The 24823-nt window shown below is 37.7% G+C and overlaps 1 protein-coding gene across 1 annotated transcript; it reads left to right on the forward strand.

Annotated features, from left to right (window-relative positions):
* The first annotated feature begins 10768 nt into the window (after positions 1-10768).
* LOC137404236 (fatty acid-binding protein, liver-like) lies at positions 10769-19850 on the forward strand. Its single transcript, XM_068090400.1, has 5 exons — positions 10769-10870; positions 13556-13698; positions 18653-18825; positions 19104-19205; positions 19538-19850. Exons 2-5 carry the CDS (start codon positions 13617-13619, stop codon positions 19595-19597), a joined length of 417 nt encoding a protein of 138 aa, XP_067946501.1. The 5' UTR covers positions 10769-10870; positions 13556-13616; the 3' UTR covers positions 19598-19850.
* The last annotated feature ends 4973 nt before the right edge of the window (positions 19851-24823 follow it).

Genomic DNA, 24823 nt, shown 5'->3' on the forward strand with positions numbered 1-24823 from the left:
CAAAAACTACATCAATTCTTTATGTAATACCGAATTTATGAAAAAGAGGTTTACCTTACTGGAGCGTCTACAGTTTATGTGGGACAAAATACTAACAGTAGTCTATCGAGACGCTGCTAAGATATTATGTACCGGTACATCTACATAATACTAACTGTAGTCTATCGAGACACTGCTAAGATATTATACACCGGTACTTCTACATAATACTGACTGTAGTCTATCGAGACACTGCTAAGATATTATACACCGGTACTTCTACATAATACTAACTTTAGTCTATCGAGACACTGCTAAGATATTATACACCGGTACATCTACATAATACTAACTGTAGTATATCGAGACACTGCTAAGATATTACACACCGGTACATCTACATAATACTAACTGTAGTCTATCGAGACACTGCTAAGATATTATACACCGGTACATCTACATAATACTAACTGTAGTATATCGAGACACTGCTGAGATATTATGTACCGGTACTTCTACATAATACTAACTGTAGTCTATCGAGACACTGCTAAGATATTATACACCGGTACTTCTACATAATACTAACTGTAGTCTATCGAGACACTGCTAAGATATTATACACCGGTACATCTACATTATACTAACTGTAGTCTATCGAGACACTGCTAAGATATTATACATCGGTACATCTACATTATACTGACTGTAGTCTATCAAGACACTGCTAAGATATTATACACCGGTACTTCTACATAATACTAACTTTAGTCTATCGAGACACTGCTAAGATATTATACACCGGTACTTCTACATAATACTAACTGTAGTCTATCGAGACACTGCTAAGATATTATACACCGGTACATCTACATAATACTAACTGTAGTCTATCGAGACACTGCTAAGATATTATACACCAGTACATCTACATTATACTAACTTTGATCTATCGAGACACTGCTAAGATATTATACACCGGTACATCTACATTATACTAACTGTGATCTATCGAGACACTGCTAAGATATTATACACAGGTACTTCTACATAATACTAACTGTAGTCTATCGAGACACTGCTGAGATATTATGTACCGGTACTTCTACATAATACTAACTGTAGTCTATCGAGACACTGCTAAGATATTATACACCGGTACATCTACATTATACTAACTGTAGTCTATCGAGACACTGCTAAGATATTATACACAGGTACTTCTACATAATACTAACTGTAGTCTATCGAGACACTGCTAAGATATTATACACCGGTACATCTACATTATACTAACTGTGATCTATCGAGACACTGCTAAGATATTATACACCGGTACATCTACATTATACTAACTGTGATCTATCGAGACACTGCTAAGATATTATACACCGGTACATCTACATTATACTAACTGTGATCTATCGAGACACTGCTAAGATATTATACACAGGTACTTCTACATAATACTAACTGTAGTCTATCGAGACACTGCTAAGATATTATACACCGGTACATCTACATAATACTAACTGTAGTCTATCGAGACACTGCTAAGATATTATACACCGGTACTTCTACATAATACTAACTGTAGTCTATCGAGACACTGCTAAGATATTATGTACCGGTACATCTACATAATACTAACTGTAGTCTATCGAGACACTGCTAAGATATTATACACCGGTACATCTACATAATACTAACTGTAGTCTATCGAGACACTGCTAAGATATTATACACCGGTACTTCTACATAATACTAACTGTAGTCTATCGAGACACTGCTAAGATATTATGTACCGGTACATCTACATAATACTAACTGTAGTCTATCGAGACACTGCTAAGATATTATACACCGGTACATCTACATAATACTAACTGTAGTCTATCGAGACACTGCTAAGATATTATACACCGGTACATCTACATAATACTAACTGTAGTCTATCGAGACACTGCTAAGATATTATACACCGGTACTTCTACATAATACTAACTGTAGTCTATCGAGACACTGCTAAGATATTATACACCGGTACATCTACATAATACTAACTGTAGTCTATCGAGACACTGCTAAGATATTATACACCGGTACATCTACATAATACTAACTGTAGTCTATCGAGACACTGCTAAGATATTATACACCGGTACTTCTACATAATACTAACTGTAGTCTATCGAGACACTGCTAAGATATTATGTACCGGTACATCTACATAATACTAACTGTAGTCTATCGAGACACTGCTAAGATATTATACACCGGTACATCTACATAATACTAACTGTAGTCTATCGAGACACTGCTAAGATATTATACACCGGTACTTCTACATAATACTAACTGTAGTCTATCGAGACACTGCTAAGATATTATACACCGGTACTTCTACATAATACTAACTGTAGTCTATCGAGACACTGCTAAGATATTATACACCGGTACATCTACATTATACTAACTGTGATCTATCGAGACACTGCTAAGATATTATACACCGGTACATCTACATTATACTAACTGTGATCTATCGAGACACTGCTAAGATATTATACACAGGTACTTCTACATAATACTAACTGTAGTCTATCGAGACACTGCTGAGATATTATGTACCGGTACTTCTACATAATACTAACTGTAGTCTATCGAGACACTGCTAAGATATTATACACCGGTACATCTACATTATACTAACTGTAGTCTATCGAGACACTGCTAAGATATTATACACAGGTACTTCTACATAATACTAACTGTAGTCTATCGAGACACTGCTAAGATATTATACACCGGTACATCTACATAATACTAACTGTAGTCTATCGAGACACTGCTAAGATATTATACACCGGTACTTCTACATAATACTAACTGTAGTCTATCGAGACACTGCTAAGATATTATGTACCGGTACATCTACATAATACTAACTGTAGTCTATCGAGACACTGCTAAGATATTATACACCGGTACATCTACATAATACTAACTGTAGTCTATCGAGACACTGCTAAGATATTATACACCGGTACTTCTACATAATACTAACTGTAGTCTATCGAGACACTGCTAAGATATTATGTACCGGTACATCTACATAATACTAACTGTAGTCTATCGAGACACTGCTAAGATATTATACACCGGTACATCTACATAATACTAACTGTAGTCTATCGAGACACTGCTAAGATATTATACACCGGTACTTCTACATAATACTAACTGTAGTCTATCGAGACACTGCTAAGATATTATGTACCGGTACATCTACATAATACTAACTGTAGTCTATCGAGACACTGCTAAGATATTATACACCGGTACATCTACATAATACTAACTGTAGTCTATCGAGACACTGCTAAGATATTATACACCGGTACTTCTACATAATACTAACTGTAGTCTATCGAGACACTGCTAAGATATTATACACCGGTACATCTACATAATACTAACTGTAGTATATCGAGACACTGCTAAGATATTATACACCGGTACATCTACATAATACTAACTGTAGTCTATCGAGACACTGCTAAGATATTATGTACCGGTACTTCTACATAATACTAACTGTAGTCTATTGAGACACTGCTAAGATATTATACACCGGTACATCTACATTATACTGACTGTAGTCTATCGAGACACTGCTAAGATATTATACACCGGTACTTCTACATAATACTAACTTTAGTCTATCGAGACACTGCTAAGATATTATACACCGGTACATCTACATTATACTGACTGTAGTCTATCGAGACACTGCTAAGATATTATTCACCGGTACTTCTACATAATACTAACTTTAGTCTATCGAGACACTGCTAAGATATTATACACCGGTACATCTACATAATACTAACTGTAATCTATCGAGACACTGCTAAGATATTATACACCGGTACATCTACATTATACTGACTGTAGTCTATCGAGACACTGCTAAGATATTATACACCGGTACTTCTACATAATACTAACTGTAGTCTATCGAGACACTGCTAAGATATTATACACCGGTACATCTACATTATACTGACTGTAGTCTATCGAGACACTGCTAAGATATTATACACCGGTACTTCTACATAATACTAACTTTAGTCTATCGAGACACTGCTGAGATATTATGTACCGGTACTTCTACATAATACTAACTGTAGTCTATCGAGACACTGCTAAGATATTATACACCGGTACATCTACATTATACTGACTGTAGTCTATCGAGACACTGCTAAGATATTATACACCGGTACTTCTACATAATACTAACTTTAGTCTATCGAGACACTGCTAAGATATTATACACCGGTACATCTACATAATACTAACTGTAGTCTATCGAGACACTGCTAAGATATTATACACCGGTACATCTACATTATACTAACTGTAGTCTATCGAGACACTGCTAAGATATTATACACAGGTACTTCTACATAATACTAACTGTAGTCTATCGAGACACTGCTAAGATATTATACACCGGTACATCTACATTATACTAACTGTGATCTATCGAGACACTGCTAAGATATTATACACCGGTACATCTACATTATACTAACTGTGATCTATCGAGACACTGCTAAGATATTATACACCGGTACATCTACATTATACTAACTGTGATCTATCGAGACACTGCTAAGATATTATACACCGGTACATCTACATTATACTAACTGTGATCTATCGAGACACTGCTAAGATATTATACACAGGTACTTCTACATAATACTAACTGTAGTCTATCGAGACACTGCTAAGATATTATACACCGGTACATCTACATAATACTAACTGTAGTCTATCGAGACACTGCTAAGATATTATACACCGGTACTTCTACATAATACTAACTGTAGTCTATCGAGACACTGCTAAGATATTATGTACCGGTACTTCTACATAATACTAACTGTAGTCTATCGAGACACTGCTAAGATATTATGTACCGGTACATCTACATAATACTAACTGTAGTCTATCGAGACACTGCTAAGATATTATACACCGGTACTTCTACATAATACTAACTGTAGTCTATCGAGACACTGCTAAGATATTATGTACCGGTACATCTACATAATACTAACTGTAGTCTATCGAGACACTGCTAAGATATTATATACCGGTACATCTACATTATACTAACTGTAGTCTATCGAGACACTGCTAAGATATGTACCGGTACATCTACATAATACTAACTGTAGTATATCGAGACACTGCTGAGATATTATGTACCGGTACTTCTACATAATACTAACTGTAGTCTATCGAGACACTGCTAAGATATTATGTACCGGTACATCTACATAATACTAACTGTAGTCTATCGAGACACTGCTAAGATATTAACACAAGAAGAGTATCAACACTTGAGCACAAGAAAAACAGTTCTCCGATGATTTGGGGAACTGTTTTCCCACCTGATCCTACACCTGAGTAAACTCACATAGTTTTGCTTTATTTTTCTGCGCTTGCAGTTTTTGTAGTAAATGGACATGTTCTTCATGTTTGTTCCGAAGTGTCAAGTCGATTCAACTACTAGCTTTCAAGATATCGCCGAAAAACTGAGCGCACTTTTAAGAAATGCCCGAAATGGAGATGATTGTAAATAAAAAATGAACCAAGAAATGGAAAATTATGTGTCTGTTGACAGAGCATTAGTTACTAATGACACACTGATTGACTGATTTTTGGTAACAAAGGATCCGAATTAGACAAAGCTAGAAGTCATCTCAGCAACAACAGCTTCACGCTAAAATTTCTTTTTCTATGTATGGCAAATATCACACTCTATCAGGCTTGGGTACTGCAATTATAATATGCATGTCAAATATCACACTCTATCAGGCTTGGGTACTGCAATTATAATATGCATGGCAAATATCACACTCTATCAGGCTTGGGTAATGCAATTATAATATGCATGGCAAATATCACACTATCAGGCTTGGGTACTGCAATTATAATATGCATGTCAAATATCACACTCTATCAGGCTTGGGTACTGCAATTATAATATGCATGTCAAATATCACACTCTATCAGGCTTGGGTAATGCAATTATAATATGCATGGCAAATATCACACTCTATCAGGCTTGGGTACTGCAATTATAATATGCATGTCAAATATCACACTCTATCAGGCTTGGGTAATGCAATTATAATATGCATGGCAAATATCACACTATATCAGGCTTGGGTACTGCAATTATAATATGCATGGCAAATATCACACTCTATCAGGCTTGGGTACTGCAATTATAATATGCATGGCAAATATCACACTCTATCAGGCTTGGGTAATGCAATTATAATGTTTCTGCAGTTATCTCTAAAACATCATTTCTTTAAAATAGTGTAAAAGAACTATTTACTATATTTGATAACTGTTTTTTCATTGAGTTCCACAAGCTTGGAACTTCAACATGATATTCAGTTCAAAAGGACTTGCACTATTCTAAGTGCTCTTACAGTCCCTGGAATTTGTTAATACAGTCTAGCATCAGGGAACTACTTGTATATTCAAGATTAGGCTTCAAGGTGTTTAGGTAAGTGGAATGCTGGTACCAGCATGCATCATAATACACTAGCTACGCTAGTGTATTATGATGCTTGAGTATACAACAGTCTAACATCAGGAGGCCCAATTGTATATACAAGACTAAGTGAATGCCCAGTGTTGCCCCGGTAATAAAAAAGTTTTGGAGAGAAAATTTGAGTTTTATTTAGTATATACAACATTTACCATTCTAATTTTAAAACTTCATATCATGAGAAAAGAGTTTTCGTGCAGTTCAAATGAATTGAAAGAAAAATAAAGCAACTAAAGGTGTTCAAACTTTTTCAAACAGCTATTACTTTTAAATTTCATATCATGAAAAAAGTGTTTTGTTGAAATAAATTAAGAGGAAAAATAACACTTGAAAGGTGTTTAGATGTAAATGTGAAATCATTAGCAAGTAATGGCTAAATATAGTCTGTTTTGCTATGATTTCGATGAAAAATTATTTGGTATACACTTATATGATTTTAGTTCATTTCAGTGTTGGCTTCGTAAGGCAAAAATATTGTATAGAGTCGTATAGAAACCCATAGTAATTATCTAATACAAACACTTCCTGGTAAAAATCATTAAAAAAAGTAACAAAACAATATGTTAACCTTGGTAACTCTAGCTACCTACAATAGGTAACTTTAGTGCATTTTGTGGTTATGATCTGCAAGAAAATGTAACATTACAAAGTACTATGTGCAGTACGTACCATGGACAGTTCTTACCTTCAAGACAGACGTGTAACATGACCGCTGAATCTAACTTAAATGGATTTAGCTTACTAAACACATACTTAAAGGAAGTTTTAGTATCTATTTTAGTAAACTTCAAACATTTAACTAAAAATTTATCACTTATCTGTTTGCGAATCAAATAGTAGGTATTGGTATGGCAAGTGGTAGGCATTGGTATGACAAGTGGTAGGTATTGGTATGACGAGGGGTAGGTATTGGTATGACGAGGGGTAGGTGTTGGTATGACAAGTGGTAGGCATTGGTATGACAAGTGGTAGGTATTGGTATGACGAGGGGTAGGTGTTGGTATGACATGTGGTAAGTGTTGGTATGACAAACAGGATAATGTGGTAATGCTTCGGTAATCCATTTTACTATGGCACCCAGGCATACTCTAAAGTATAATATATTAGAGAGTAGCCCGGTTCTTGTCAACAGCTAGGCATATCATGGAAATAATAAAAAAACACAAAACATTGCTTGCTTAGTATAGAGATATCAGCAAGATGATGTGTACACGAATAGAATAAAGTAAATATGGAAAACCAAATACAGCAGCCTTCTGTAGGCAATTAACATTTACTTGCGCAGTTATGGAGGTCTACATCCATATCCTTATGAAGTCAAGTTACATCTCTGGTAATATCATCGATTACCAGAGGGTTGACTTGAGTAAGTTCATTGACTATCAGATGGTTGATTTGAGTAAGTTCATTGACTATCAGATGGTTGATTTGAGTAAGTTCATTGACTATTAGATGGTTGATTTGAGTAAGTTCATTGACTATCAGATGGTTGACTTTAGTGAGTTCATTGACTATCAGATGGTTGACTTGAGTAAGTTCAATGACTATCAGATGGTTGATTTGAGTAAGTTCATTGACTACCAGATGGTTGACTTGTGCAAGGCTGTTGACTACCAGATGGTTGACTTGAATAAGGTCATTGACTACCAGATGTTCTCATTTTTTTCTAATTTTCACGAAGAAACTTCTTTGTTTTCGCGTGCTGGAATCAAATACCAGTCCCGCAGCAACTATCATAAACGGAAATAAATAAATCTCGCCATCCGTTGCCGTGAATTACTATCGCCAAAATGGTTCACATTGTAAAAGCGGTCGTCGGTGTTTGATGAAATATCGGGAAAGTTTGACAGCTGCAAACTTTCAGATGTGTTTGCGTTGCTTCATCGATGCCATCGGTGTACGCTGAAAGCAAAACGCTGACATACGGCGATATAATGTGAACCAGCCTTATTTTGTAATAGTCATTCCTGAATATTTTCATTCACCCTTTTCTATTGCTGTAACACCTTGACCATGATCATCTTAACATCAGAATTGTTCCAAGAACAATGTTAAATTCCAAGTAATGTCATATCTCAACCATACAAGTCATATCTCAACCATACAAGTGCCCCGACATGTGAAATACAAGTGCCCCGACATGTGAAATACAAGTGCCCCGACATGTGAAATACAACTGCCCCTACATGTGAAATACAAGTGCCCCGACATGTGAAAAAATCGAGATACGAGTAAAACTTCGAGCAAGTATCTACCTTAAAATATAACAAACTCCAAGATACACAAGTCGGTTTTCTATGCGGCCAATACGTGGCCAAATATGCGAGAGGCCGCTTTTGTATTTTTGTTGAATCAGTTTGTAAAAAAGTTTGAAAGGCCAGCCAAAAGTTATAGCTAAAGCAACGCAAACGCACCAAGCTGGAAAAAGATTATAAAGAATCAAAACGAAGACAACATTACAGTTACGTCAAGCAAAGGATTGAAACTTAGCTCTAAGTTTGCGTGTAGGTGTTTCATAAGCTAAATTCATTTAAGTTAAATTCAAAGTTTATGTTATGTTAGGTAGCTTCATAAAAGTTTAGTGTATCGAACACGTTGCTGTCAAGTCTCTCACTCACACTACCGTTAACCACTTTGTTTGACTCAAATGTAAAACTCCATACAGTGCTGTACATAGTAATGTTACATTTTATTGCAGATCATAACCACTAAATAAGTATTTATTACTTTGTGGGTGTAGGTAGCGAATTACAACATTTAAAAACACATTTTTTCACCGTGTTATCATGTTTTAGATGGTTTTTTCAGTGTCAGAACAGAGTTATTGGTATTAAGTCATTTTATATAGAATAAATTGATTTAAGATACAAGAAAATTGACATACAGGTACAGTCCCAGAACACGTTAAGCTCATATGTCGAGGAATGACTGTATTAGATGAATCCACGCCTATAATTATAGTATCCTACATATGACACCTGAAATAATGTCCAGCATACCACACCTAAAGTAATATCCAACATATGACACCTGAAATAATGTCCAGCATACCACGCCTAAAGTAATATCCAATATATGACACATGAAATAATGTCCAACATACCACGCCTAAAGTAATATCCAACATATGACACATGAAATAATGTCCAGCATACCACGCCTAAAGTAATATCCAACATATGACACTTGAAATAATGTCCAACATACCACGCCTAAAGTAATATCCAACATATGACACCTGAAATAATTTCCAGCATACCATGCCTAAAGTAATATCCAACATATGACACCTGAAATAATGTCCAGCATACCACGCCTAAAGTAATATCCAATATATGACACATGAAATAATGTCCAACATACCACGCCTAAAATAATATCCTACATATGACACTTGAAATAATGTCCAGCATCAAGCGCCAAGTTTCTTGAAACATACTAGCTCTGTCAGTTGTATGTAGGTAGACAGTTCTTTTTCGCATGGTTTGGTTTTCCGATAGAATAATATTACGGTAAGCTGTACTTCATTCTTTTTTTAAATTTAAAGTCATGGATTTTGAGACTAGTACTAGTAGTAGTAGCGGTAAGAAAATGAGGGAGACAATACTCTTGCTCACTTTGAAGAACATTATAGGAAAAACCTGAGCAAAAATTGTCAAATCTGCTTTTCGTATGGTTATCGAATTAATCTATCTATTTTGAAATAACTGTAATTGAATTAACCCAATCCAAACCTAAAATTCCAGATGTTATGAAAATTAAACGTAGAATTTCTCTACCAATGCTACCAGTCCATATCCTTTATCATATTTGTCATATATACCAGGTTAGAATACAATATACAATAATACAAGTCATATCCTTTATCATGCGAGCTGGTGAGTTGCTGAAGTGGTCTTACAAGGCAAAGGTCAACTTGGTAGTAATCGATGCCGGTACATGCTGGCCGCTGGCGGTACATGCTGGCGGTCCATGCTGGCTCTTCTTTGAAGCACTTAGACTTATTATCTCTGTGGTTATCTCTGTCAACAAGCTAATAGATAAACATGAGGGTCTAAGGCCACGAACTGTTTTAAGGGAGTCTGTCCATATCACAGTTATATGGGACTTACCGTGGGAGCGCATAATTGATGTGTAGCGGAATTATTAGTGCAGTGTGGGGCTAGGCAGGCGACCCGCAGACGCCTGGTGTATCTTGGCTATTCACATTAGACACTGATTACACAAGTGGAGACAGTTGCGAGAAAGGTAGGTGTGTGGTTGGGGGTTCATTGCTAGCTCTTCGACTCCTTTTACAGAGAGATCAATTTTAACTACAAGTGTTTAGTTTTCTATCAAATTATAATCTTCAAAGCATGTCTTGTCTTTTTTTATTGATATTACTTCGTCTACGCTGACCAATTAGGCAGTAGGTGGCAGCAGATGGCAAACCTAAATAGCTTCGCATTCTCTTCTTTTAACTTTGTCATGTCTGATAATCAGATCCATATAAGAAATGCATCTGACTACGCTTGGGGCTACATCAAATTAGCATTCTCACTACTAGAAGACGCAAAAAATGAGATAAATTTACAAGGGGCAGCTTGGCCAAAAAGTGGGCTGGTAGGAGGACCTGGGCATATACAATAAACTAGGTGTGTTTTTATACTGTTACCAATGACACTCCTAAAATTATTGTTCAACATTGCATTAGTCCAAAAGATTTAGCGTGACGACTTATAGCTTCGTCTGTTTAATATATTTACAGCGTTAAACACCAGAATCCAACAAAATGGACTCAATGTATTCGGAATCTTAGTATAACATGTATTTTCGTAAATTCTCTGCGAGACAGCACATTGAGAAAATCTCACGATATCAAGGGTACTTTTTATTAGCCTCGAATTCAGGATTCAATTTTACCAGAAAAATGGACATGTAATTGACTTTTAAGCCACTATTGGCAACTGACATTATAAGCTACTGTTTTGTCATCAGTGTCTGCGGAGCAAATTCTAACAGAAAGTTCAGTTGTTAAGTTCTTATCAAGAATTGGTTTTAGAGATGACCATATGCAGGTTTACTGCAGTCAGTTGTGAAGTCTACCGGGTCTATTGGTATGTTATTCTTTTGATGGACGGACATCTTCATCAAGTTAATTAAGATTTGAAGTCAGATAGACTTTGATCAGTTAGCTGTGTCTATTGCGTAACAATAAACTGTACTAGGAATTAACTACATAAGTGTCAATCAATTCTGTTCATATTGCTAGCTGTATAAATATGTATGGCTACATGCTAGCTATATGAACGTCTATGGCTATATGCTAGCTGTATGAACAGGTATGGCTACATGCTAACTATATGAACATGTATGGCTACTTGCTAGCTATATGAACATGTATGGCTACTTGCTAGCTATATGAACATGTATGGCTACTTGCTAGCTATATGAACATGTATGGCTACTTGCTAGCTATATGAACATGTATGGCTACATGCTAGCTATATGAACATGTATGGCTACTTGCTAGCTGTATGAACATGTATGGCTACGTGCTAGCTGCATGAACATGTATGGCTACTTGCTAGCTGTATGAACATGTATGGCTACGTGCTAGCTGCATGAACATGTATGGCTACTTGCTAGCTATATGAACATGTATGGATACTTGCTAGCTATATGAAAATGTATGGCTACTTGCTAGCTATATGAACATGTATGGCTACTTGCTAGCTGTATGAACATGTATGGCTACTTGCTAGCTATATGAACATGTATGGCTACTTGCTAGCTGTATGAACATGTATGGCTACATGCTAGCCGTATGAACATGTATGGCGAATATAAAAACATGTAAAAAGTACGGAAATGTATGCACATTTGATGGCTGCCTTGATGATTGACGCAGTAAAGCAGACACCTGCTAGTGTAATCACTCAGTGATATAGCTGTGATGCTCCTGTCACTACATGACCTTCAAGAGACCTTATGTTATTTTTATTCAGGTAAAAAGTGCTTACTTAGAGTCAGGTGTTGACTAGCCGTTATGCATATCTACCTATTCAAGTTAACTAAAAGGTCATTTCTACATTTTCTTAGCAATTAGTTAATATTCCCGCAGCAGCTTAGGCTAGCACCTTGTGTGCTCTCACGTTTCCTATGCATAAGTCGCACACTAAAATACATGTATGACATTTAGACTCTAACCGTGTATCCCTGATAATTGTAGGAGAACTACGGGAGTTTTTGCCTTGGTTTAGGTATATCATGGTATATATCATGGTATATATCATGGTATATATCATGGTATATATCATGGTATATATCATGGTATATATCATGGTATATATCATGGTATATATCATGGTACATATCATGGTATATATCATGGTATATATCATGGTATATATCATGGTATATATCATGGTATATATCATAGTATATATCATGGTATATATCATAGTATATATCATGGTATATATCATGGTATATATCATGGTATATATCATGGTATACTGTAACCGAGTCGAGTCGGTATATGATGGTATACCGTAACCGAGTCGAGTTGGTTAACAATAAATAAGTGCAGATGTGGTGATGCATGGTCTGCTATCTGATAAAAATCCTAATGTTTTTAGGAGACGATAATTGGACACTTGCCTTCTAATAGAGCGTGTGCTATATTGTTAACAGTTTTATAGGACTCCTTCACGTGTCTCTTGTAAACTGATTACTGTGATCACATTTCGTTGAAAGGTGAAGGTAGAAGATAACTCCAGGTTTATGGTTACACATCGAATGTTATCATTATAGCGCACCCCAGTCTATCAGATATTTTTGACCATACTGTTACACTAGCCCTTTAAGGTAACACATAGAGGATCCGAACTTCCATCGCATTTGCATTTTGTGAACCGCTTGTGCGTATGCTAGCCTTGCTTTTTCTTGTAGACTCCATTGTACAGGAAAGACACAAATTTAGCTCAGCTATTAATAGAAACAGGAGAGAAGAATGTGTGAACTAGTGAAGAAATTGGAAGGCAAATGGAAGCAAGCAAGCGTGGAGAACTTTGAGGCCTTCATGCTGGCTATCGGTATGTACTGTAGCTAACTGCAACTTATTTTTTACCATAATTACTATAAAGACTGGTTCACACAATATCGCCATGTCTCGCCGTTGATGCCACAATACTTCGGTGATCATCGGTGATAACGATGTTCACATTATCACAAACTCATCGGCATTTACATCAGCGGCTACTCCGCTACATACTGTCCTCATTTTGTTTTAAGTTGTCACCAAGGAACCTCTTTGTTGCCGCACGCTCGAACCAAGTACTAGTCCCGCAGCAACTATCATAAACGGAAATAGATAGATCACGTTATCCGCTACAGGGAATTACCATCACCCAAATGGTGCACATCGAACAGGTTGTCATTAATGCTCGTCGAACTATCGGTGTCCGCGTTGCTTCGTCGATGCTATCAGTTTACGTCGCGCATAGTCGATGATGAATGCTGAGAGGACGATGCTGACATTCAATAATATAGTGTGAACCAGTCTTAAGGCTGCGGCATCAGTTCTGCTGCCGACTATGTTTCAGTAGTTTATAGTTTTTGTTTCTATGTGAACCATTCACTAGCCTATGGAAATCACAGCCTTTAGTGTCTAGCAACACTCAGAGGCTATCCGTAGACCAACCGGATTTGCCTGCATATATTGTGCTACGTCTCTGTTTACTCTAAAATAGCTTATTTTAACACTCCCTCTTTTCCCTCTTCTCCCTTTTCTCTTGGATCTTTGAATCATTGCACAATCCTTATCAGTTTAGAGGATGTGACTTTTATCAAAGTTCGTGTCATTTAGAAGTCATTGTGGCAACTCCCCTCTTGAACTTTGATTTATTGAAAAGCCGGCAATGTTATAGAGAGACGAATGTCTCATCATAACATATTTCTCCTCACTATACAATGCATGATGTTTTCACTACCATTGGGCAGAGTTTGTTATTATGCAGACATAGGCCACCTCAACATATGATGTTAAAAATTTGAGCTGATATCTGTCACGACATCAAAAGGAAATTCTGAAATGATGATATTTAAAGATTTCAAAACTTTGCAGTTTGCAAATCACTACATAAGCAGTTTTTTTCACATTACATGTTTGTATAGTGTGAGAGGCAGTGGTAGGCAAGAGTTACATGTTTGTATAGTGTGAGAGACAGTGGTGGGCAAGAGTTACATGTTTGTATAGTGTGAGAGACAGTGGTGGGCAAGAGTTACATGTTTGTATAGTGTGAGAGACAGTGGTGGGCAAGAGTTACATGTTTGTATCGTGTGAGAGGCAGTGGTGGGCAAGAGTTACATGTTTGTATAGTGTGAGAGACAGTGGTGGGCAAGTGTTACATGTTTGTATAGTGTGAGAGACAGTGGTGGGCAAGAGTTACATATTTGTATAGTGTGAGAGGCAGTGATGGGCAAGAGTTACATGTTTGTATTGTGTGAGAGACAGTGGTGGGCAAGAGTTACATGTTTGTATAGTGTGAGAGACAGTGGTGGGCAAGAGTTACATGTTTGTATAGTGTGAGAGGCAGTGGTGGGCAAGTGTTACATGTTTGTATAGTGTGAGAGGCAGTGGTGGGCAAGAGTTACATGTTTGTATAGTGTGAGAGGCAGTGGTGGGCAAGAGTTACATGTTTGTATAGTGTGAGAGGCAGTGGTGGGCAAGAGTTACATGTTTGTATTGTGTGAGAGACAGTGGTGGGCAAGAGTTACATGTTTGTATAGTGTGAGAGACAGTGGTGGGCAAGAGTTACATGTTTGTATAGTGTGAGAGACAGTGGTGGGCAAGAGTTACATGTTTGTATAGTGTGAGAGACAGTGGTGGGCAAGAGTTACATGTTTGTATAGTGTGAGAGGCAGTGGTGGGCAAGTGTTACATGTTTGTATAGTGTGAGAGGCAGTGGTGGGCAAGAGTTACATGTTTGTATAGTGTGAGAGGCAGTGGTGGGCAAGAGTTACATGTTTGTATAGTGTGAGAGGCAGTGGTGGGCAAGAGTTACATGTTTGTATTGTGTGAGAGACAGTGGTGGGCAAGAGTTACATGTTTGTATAGTGTGAGAGACAGTGGTGGGCAAGAGTTACATGTTTGTATAGTGTGAGAGGCAGTGGTGGGCAAGAGTTACATGTTTGTATCGTGTGAGAGACAGTGGTGGGCAAGAGTTACATGTTTGTATAGTGTGAGAGACAGTGGTGGGCAAGAGTTACATGTTTGGATAATGTGAGAGGCAGTGGTGGGCAAGAGTTACATGTTTGTATCGTGTGAGAGGCAGTGGTGGGCAAGAGTTACATGTTTGTATAGTGTGAGAGGCAGTGATGGGCAAGAGTTACATGTTTGTATAGTGTGAGAGGCAGTGGTGGGCAAGAGTTACATGTTTGTATAGTGTGAGAGGCAGTGGTGGGCAAGAGCATGTAATGAGAGACAAACATAGAGCCAACATCTTCTGATCATTTCTTTAGAAAGTTTCAGAACGCAGACCACAGAATAGTTATTGTTGGGTAGGAAGTGTAAACGATAGGAAAGAAAAAAGGGTGACATGAGTTAAAGTGGAGGAACTGGCCGTGATGATTAAAAATAAATTGCTAAGAAATATATTCTTAATGGTTATGATACATACGCATACAGTCATACCTCGACTTACGAGCTGAATGTGTTCTGGTACTGTACTTGTATGTCAATTTACTCGCATCTCAAGGCAATATTTCCTATATAAATAAACCAAGTTAAAATTAATCGGTTACCGTATTATGAAAAACCACCTGAAGAGGACATTACGGTGGAAAAAACTGTATTTAATTGTTAAAATTCAGTACCTACACTAAAAAAGTATCAAATACTTATTTAGTTGTTATGATCTGCAATAAAATGTAACATCCCTATGTACACTATTGAATGGAGTTTTTTCCTTTGAGACAAACGTTGTTGATAACTGTGGTCTGAGAGAGACATAATATGCAACGCGTTTGGTATGTACCAAACGCGTTTAGTATGTATCTTTTGTAAACTTTTGTGACTCTGCATTATAAAAATTTTCAATTTAACTTAAATGAATTTAACTTACTAAACACACACTTGAAGCTGAGTTTAAATCTTTTACTAGACTTACTTTAATTTTGTCCTCATATTTTTTAGTATCGTTAGTATGTTTGGTTATGCGCTTTTGTCTTGTGTTCACCATCCAACTAGCCAACCTGTTAAAAACTTTTTTCAAATGTTCTGAGAAGAAAGACTGAGCGAGAAGAGAAATACTTGGCCTAATAGTGTAGTGGCCATCAAGAATCGGTTTGTACACTCGTATTTCAAATATTACTCGTATCTTACAAAGATTGCTACCGCAAGTTTTTTAAATCCATGGGCTCTACCACTGAGCTATACAAGGTCTTTTGATCCTAGTCACTATCATATACCGCGTAGCGTATGCACACGCTAATTGATGTATTATTTGAAATTCTATTAATTCTATGAAGCGCGATGCTTTTTCGTGTTTTCTTGAACTTCTATTTTCGGTTTTTCGTAAGGTTCAATTGCTATATCCGCGGTCAAGGCCATTTCTTTTCACCCGGACAATTGTATTATTTCCGTAGTAAGAGCCTCGACATTCTCTCTTTGTTCAGTCAGACAAAGACAGTACGATATCTCCTTTTTACATTTGTGCCAACATCGAGAGGTACCAGTATCGTTGTATTCAAAGTTTTGATCGATAGCTTTTGGTGGAACAGTAACCTTTTTTATACACACACACTTTTATGCAACAATTGTTATTATTATTTCTATATATTCAGCATTTTTATTTTTTTTCTCAGTTCGTATTAATTGTATCATTACCGAATCATCTTTTATTGTAATTGTAGCAAAACAGACTTAATTTAGCTATTACTTGCTATTTCCCATTTATATCTAAACCTTTTTACAATTGTTTTATTTTTTAAATTTATTTGACCGTCACAAAACATTTTCCTCGTGATACTAAGTTTGAAAGTTACAGTTGTTTGACAATGTTTGAAAACCTTTACAGTTGTTTTTATTTTCTTTCTCAATTTATTTCAACTACACAAAACACTTTTCTCATGATATGGAGTTTGAAAGTTAGAATGGCAAATGTTGTTATATGTTAAAAACAAATAATTTTTCTGTCCAAAGGGTTTTTTATTACTCGGGCAACACCGGGTAGTACAGTTCGTATATATATAATATATATATACACAAGCTGTACTACCCGGCACTTATCTTTGCAGCTACTGGCAGTTTCATGACCTCTCCTGTCAATCATCAGGTTACTACTTGATGATTGACAGGACATGACAGGTGACAGGTCATGAGATTGACAGTAGCTGAAAGATAAGTACCACTATTTTCTATAACTACTACTATTTGCTCCAATTTCTTGTAGAGTTCTTTTAATTTAGTATTACTTTACTGTATCAACTTATAATATAGTAAAACCTTAGTTGTAATTATATATATATATACAATGTATAATGTATATGAATATATCTTAACGAACTGAACAAACAATTTAATCTCGCAATAACATTTATTTCTAGTTCTGAATTTGACTATGAACCAAATTTTGGAGCTAAGCTGTTTGCGACAGATTCACAACTCTCTCTATCAAAGTACTCGAGAAAACCACCATTCAGTTAATCCCTATTTCATATTGACACAGACTCAGGTTTCTTCAATATCAAACTGTAACGTCTGTAAAATTCTGTCTTATTGTCGTCTGGTAGTCCGTATGCGAGCGTGATTCAGCCCTGCAATCAGGCTTGTTTGGCAAAGTTTTGTGTGAGAGAATCTTTCACAAAAAACAGCTTGTAGCACATAAAAAGATCAAGAATTGCAGGGGTTTAGGGAAAACTGTTACCAGACTCGTACATCACTACTGGATTTCATCAGAGTTTTCATCTACCCCGCATTTAAATCTCTGTACGAGCTTTGACAGCTCAAAAGACTGAAATCGATAAAATGTTTACTTTGTTTTGTAGGTGTCAATTTTGCATTGCGAAAAATTGGCAATCATACATCTGCCGATGAGGAATGGAACTTGGAAGGTGACGTAATAACATTGAAAATATCTTCAACTTTCAAAAACAAAACACTAGTTTTCAAACTTGGAGAGGAAATTGATGAAGAAACTATGGATGGTAGAAAGATGAAGGTATGTGGTTCTGTGAGGATTTCTTTGTGTGGTACACTGAGGACAAACCAGCTCATAACTGTCTTTCATCAACAAACCAGACCAATTTAGTACAGGGTGAATTGACTAGCCTTGAGGTAGTGATAGCGTCTCACCGCGGTGCAGGCTTTAGACTCCCCTCCTTTAGGCATGAGTAAGTGCTAGGAAATTTTGTCATCTCATGAGATTCTAACAGCAACTCTCAGCTAGGCCAGATTTTTCATTCTTCTAGAAGCTCATCAGTGTTGGTCTTGTTTCAGACAACCTTCACAGCGGAGGGTGACAAACTCGTTCACAACCAGGTCGGGAAACCCCATAACTGTACTTACACAAGATATCTCGAGGGAGACCTGCTGGTTTTGGTAAGTTGCTGAGCACAAACTCCATAACTGTACTTTCAGTAGATACCTAGATGGTTACCTACTGGTTGTGGTAGATGGCTTGGCCTTGACCTACCGCTAAAATTATTAAAAGTATCTGTCTCTGCATCACCACCCGCATAGATGCAAAATATCAACATGTGTATCCGCCTCCCTTTCAGCGATGAAAGAGCATATTGTTTCATTATTAAAGTAACCAGAGAAAAAAGTTGTTATTGTAACAGTTGTATTAGCAGTCAGGTAATAGTTGTAAATAGAATGATAAACTGTAGTGAGAATGATCAATAGCAGTCAGCTTATGTCATCTTTTGCAGGAGATGACGGTGAACGCTCCAACCCCTGTCACGGCTACAAGAAAGTTCAAAAGAGCATAATTAGAGGGACAGTAGTCAGTTGCCACTACCCTGTGGCGTGTTTTTAAATGATGTTGCTGGAGCAACATGGATGTAATTACTTGGATAGTTAGCACATTGCCTTAGTTTTATGGACTTTAGTAAATTTGCAGCTGGGCACAATTACAGATTATATATGCATTAAAAATTGTTTGCACACATTTAATGACAGCACCAATTATACTCTAAGCCCTTTGCAAAGGTAGTCAAATATACAAAAACCCTCTCCAAGGCATCTTATATTTTATATGTTGCAGAAGTTTTGCAATGTTGTGGAAGTTAGAGTTCAGATTTGTTTTTATTATCAAGCGTGAGCTGAGGGAAGCCAGCAAATGCAGCTTCATACAATAGCTCATGAGAAGATAAATCCAACATTATGAGATAGGCAGTCTGTACTACAGAGTAGGGATAGAGGTGTACTTTACATAGCAAACATATAGGTCAGTCTGTACTACAGAGTAGGGATAGAGGTGTATTTTACATAGCAAACATATAGGTTAATCTGTACTAAAGAGCTATGATATATGTGTACTTGTACTTAGTTGCTAGTTTCAAAAACTCTTCAGCATCAGGAAGTCAGTATAGCGAAGAATGAGTAAACAGTCAATGACAGCTATTTTCTATATTATAAAACCAATCACCAATTTACTGACAAAAACATTGTCACCTAGAAAAAGCTGATCAAGCTATGACATGTAAAGGAACCAACCGAGTTCTTCTACTTGCTCCACAAGGAAATAAACCACTCGAGCGCAAGGTGATGGGTGTATCTATTTCTCAGCAAATGTATAAAGATATAGTTGAATATGTAATAAACATACGTAACTGCATAGGGTGAGACTTCCAGGTGTTCTGCTCTTGTCACTTCTGTGGTGTCATTTATAGTTCCTGGCTTAGGCTTGGCTTCACCCCTTGGTAGCATGGTCAGCTCGGCAGCCGACTTTTGGCTGACTGGAAGTATAACCGGGGCTGTGTTGTCTGCCGAGTTGGTGCTGAGCCTGGTCATGGTGTTGGTCGCCTCAGAGTCGGTTGTCCTCTAAGCATTGGGAAAAGAGATGAGCTGTGACCAGAGACGATCTTGTCGAGCACTGTACTCCAGACGCTGGACTTGTGTCTGCAAATGTGAGGTGTGTGCCAGTCAGCTTTCTAGCACATATTAAACCGGCTATCCTGAGATCTAGCTCCTGCCAGCGGCGAATATCTTCCAACAACTGGCACGCTCTTTCTTCCTGCCGGCAGTAGAGGGGTTTGTCAGCTGTGAGGCATCCCAACACACGAGCAGTAGCTCCGAGTGTGTCCTGGGTGGGCAGGCAAGCTGACTCCTTGACTCTTCTCATCCAGGCAGGCTGTCAATTTGCTACTCGGTCAATCTAGGCTGACTCAACTGTGGAGAAACCACACTCGATCGAATCGGCTTCAGCTCTGCCTACTCGATCTGTCTGTTAGGTCAGTCTCCCTTACGTGCATGCCTGTCTACCCTGACTGATTTGGCTTCTGGCTCCTTGAGGAGCTGGCGTGCAGTGGTCAGTGTAGGCTTACACAGCTTTATGGGGAGGTCGGCAAGCCATCCTCTTATCTGCAGAAAGCTAGTTCACTCGACTTCATCATATGAGGTAGACTACACTCCTGCACTCGCCTCCCTCATGTGCCTCTCGGTGTGATATCGCTTGGTCAGGGGAAACGTGCTTCCATTGGCAGGGACACACGTAGATGACGAAGTGCTGTAGCACATGTTGCCTAGCCTGAATGCTGGTGGTGATGCCACTCAGTCTGCACGTGCCAAGCTTGTTCAGCACTGCCTCGGCCACCTTTGGCCAGGTGGTGCCACTAATAGAGAGCTCTCTCCGGATTGTGTCCTTCTTGGCTGGCTCGGCAGGCAGCTTCTTCAACTCTACACGTGGCTGCCGGAACCGAGTCATGGTCGGCTCTCCAGTCGGCACGGCCTCAATTGAGCAAGAGATAGGAGCTGGCTTAGCGAACTCGACTCGTTCGACCTCCTCTCCTCAATCGAATCTTTTATGGATCTCAAAAGGTTGTTCACTCGGCTGGCTGCTCAATATCTCCTTAAAGATGTGGTTGTGTAAAATTTGAGTTGATTGTAAAAGAAAGTATTTTTCTTTGTCTATCAGTTGAGATGTTGTTTGTTGTGTTAGGTGATCTCATTGTCAAGATATTTGAAGATTAAAATCGACAAAACTCAATCGCGGTAAAAACGCTTAGGCCAAAAAAACTTGCCCAGACTTGCCCAAAATGATGTAACGATAATGATACAACCTGTCTCTATCCCTCGTATTTACATAGGCCATTGCGATAAAAGTCTAGTCCTACGCGGCTCTATTGGCATATATTTTATCTTGTATTTGCTCGTGTTGGCTAGAAGAAAATTTTAAATCTAGCTACAGATACATTATTACCCATGTCTCAAACGCCTCAAACAAGGAAAATTAAAAACTTGTCATATTGGCTTTTTCTGAATGCTGTGTAAACATCTTAGTACCGACTACCAATTCTACCGGTCTACAGTAATTCTGTCAAGCAAACTATGTAGAATAAGGTCTTTGTATCGGCACAGTTTCGTCGCTACCCACACTAATGATATACAGCCTCCCAAAAGCCCCGCCCACATCATGCCCGTCGCCTATCCTGGGGGTGGGGCTGTATATCATTGCCCACACCGAAAACTAGTTTCTTACTACCGTAAGTAAAATAAGTTAGCTGCGTCTTTGAAAAGAACATCTGGTGAAACCAGTGTGTAGTCGACTGTCAATGTTATCAGTGATTATTGGTATTAATTTGTAGAAAAGAATTCACTGGTCACATTTGATTAGTTGATTCAAGTACTAAACCAATGGTCGAGCTATGAATAAGTGCCTGTCCATGCAGCTCTGATTGCACTTCATAAATCCATCTATCAGAAAAGATTTCAGCACAGGTGTCAACGGGGTTATGATGTATTCAATTTTCTGCAAACCATGTTTTGCATTATCTTCAACAATATTATTCTATTATATAATTTTTACAAGCAAAAAATTTTCATCTCAGCATAAAGCTTTTATTAAAAATATCCATCCAAGTCATGGCCACTCACATAGTTTCAGCTAATACAATAGGACAAACTCATCTACTGCAGCAAACTCAAACAAAACATCATGGTTTATGCAGCACACATTCAAGTCTCTCTTTCCCATTTATGGCAGTTTCCACACTGACAAAGCTGCTTCTGCTGGTAGGACCACATAAACATCCTGTAATCAGTAAAACAAATGCAATAAATATATGTCGTTCATAGATATGTCATTCTAATACGTATCTACTAAAAGCTTTCAAATTGAGAGTTGGATAAATTGCGAGTGTAATTTTAAAAATGAATAAATGTTTAACAAAAGCATAAGTACGCCAAGCCAACGATTCAAAGCTTTGGTTCTGGATGTTAAAGATGTGCGTTGATCAATTGATTTTCTTCACTTTCTACAAGTGAGAAGTGAACATCTAAAGTCAAGTCATAAATCTAATTTATTAGATAAAACTGCTAACGAAAATTTGAAGCAAATATAGCTAGGTGAAACGATAAAAAATAATAACGATGATTGGTGGTAGCAAAAACAAATTTTATTAATTATGACATGTATTAATGAGTACTGAAATTATCACCTTAAGTATATTCATCAATCTAAGCCATTGTATTGCTAGATGCTATGGATTAAAAAGAAGCCGTCAAGAACTCTCTGTACATACGTATCTCGCACGCCCAGGAAATTACATTATAACCTCAAACAGGGAAATATAATCTGAATTTAAACTCAACAGTATGTCTATAGGAGACCCAAAGTGAAAAATAAATTTACCTGCATTCTTCTATCTTCTCCCGTAGCACTTTAACCACCTGATGTCCAGACAACTCGGAGTCACCTTCACTGTAACTTAACAGTAATTTTTACAATTCTGTTGTTCGTCAATTAAACGTGTCGATCGAGTAATTCATTAAAGTAATGATGTTAATTAATTTAGTAAATACCGATGTTCATGCGATTTAATACTAGAGTAAAATCCCTAAATTTGAGATCACAGACAATGTGTTTTACGAGTGATAACATTTATTACGACCTATATAAAAATTTCGTGGTGATGATTGGCTAATGAAGCGACCTTATATTTATCGCTTGAGGACTCTTTTCAGATGTATCACTAGTTACATCACAAATGAAGCACCCGCTGGAATGTGAGCTTTTTAAAAGATGGCCTCATTTAAACTCATGTATCTCTGGACAGGATTGGTCTACAAAGACAAAAATGACATCTAATTGTAGCTGATGTTTTAGCCTTTAATTGGTCTTAATTTCATTAAATCGACCTTTTTGACACAACCACATCTTTGAAAGGTACGATTTGAGCTGGCTTTGGTTGATCGCTAGAAAGCAGAGCGCTAACCAAATGGCACTCGACACGAGTCTTTCTGCTTAAAACAGAGTTCCTCATAAAGGCAGCTTGGCCAAAATAATCTCCTTCCTTTATGCTGGCAGGTCCGACTGCCTCATCTGAGTCTGGTATGCCTGTGATCTTACACACGGACTTCTCGTCCAAGTTTAGGAGGTCTGCCAAGCATTCTTCTTCTGCTTCCAATGGCTCTAGCAGGCTCAACATATCTGCTAGGGAATTTACAGTCTTAGGTAGGTGAACCATGTTGACATGTTTGTAAGAACGTAGAATAGTGTTCGGTAGGTAAGTACCGATGTGTTTCTGAGAAAGTGCTTGCTCTTTGTGTTGCGCGAATGCAAATCACCCTGGCCTACTTAGCTCCCAAAATTGGCGCCTTTCCTAAGCCTTTGTATCCGTACACAAGCGTAGTTCGTGATTGGTTGTCATGGCCGATGGCCACGCCCACTCTCCATACTGGTTCAGCAGCAGAGTGTTCTGAGCCAACCAAGGGTTATGTCGATTAACACCTGGTGCCGTTGTCTCTGGGCTCCAGAGCTTGGTTGGTTGCTCCAGAATATCTGCCTGTTGCTCCTATAGCTGCTTCTGGAGTTCTTTCAGCCAATCTTTGAGTGCTTTGCTGAACTCCTAGTCATTGGTAGTCTTGGCTTTCAGTTTGGTAAACTCAAGCTCAACTTTGACTTCTTTTCTTTTGGCCCTGGCCCTTTCTTATTAGGGCTTCTGCAAAGCTCGATAGTAGTTGGCACTCATTCTAGCTTTTCCAGGCAAAAATGT

This window comes from Watersipora subatra, chromosome 9 (assembly GCF_963576615.1).
Source record: "Watersipora subatra chromosome 9, tzWatSuba1.1, whole genome shotgun sequence".
NCBI classification, from domain to species: Eukaryota; Metazoa; Bryozoa; class Gymnolaemata; order Cheilostomatida; family Watersiporidae; genus Watersipora; species Watersipora subatra.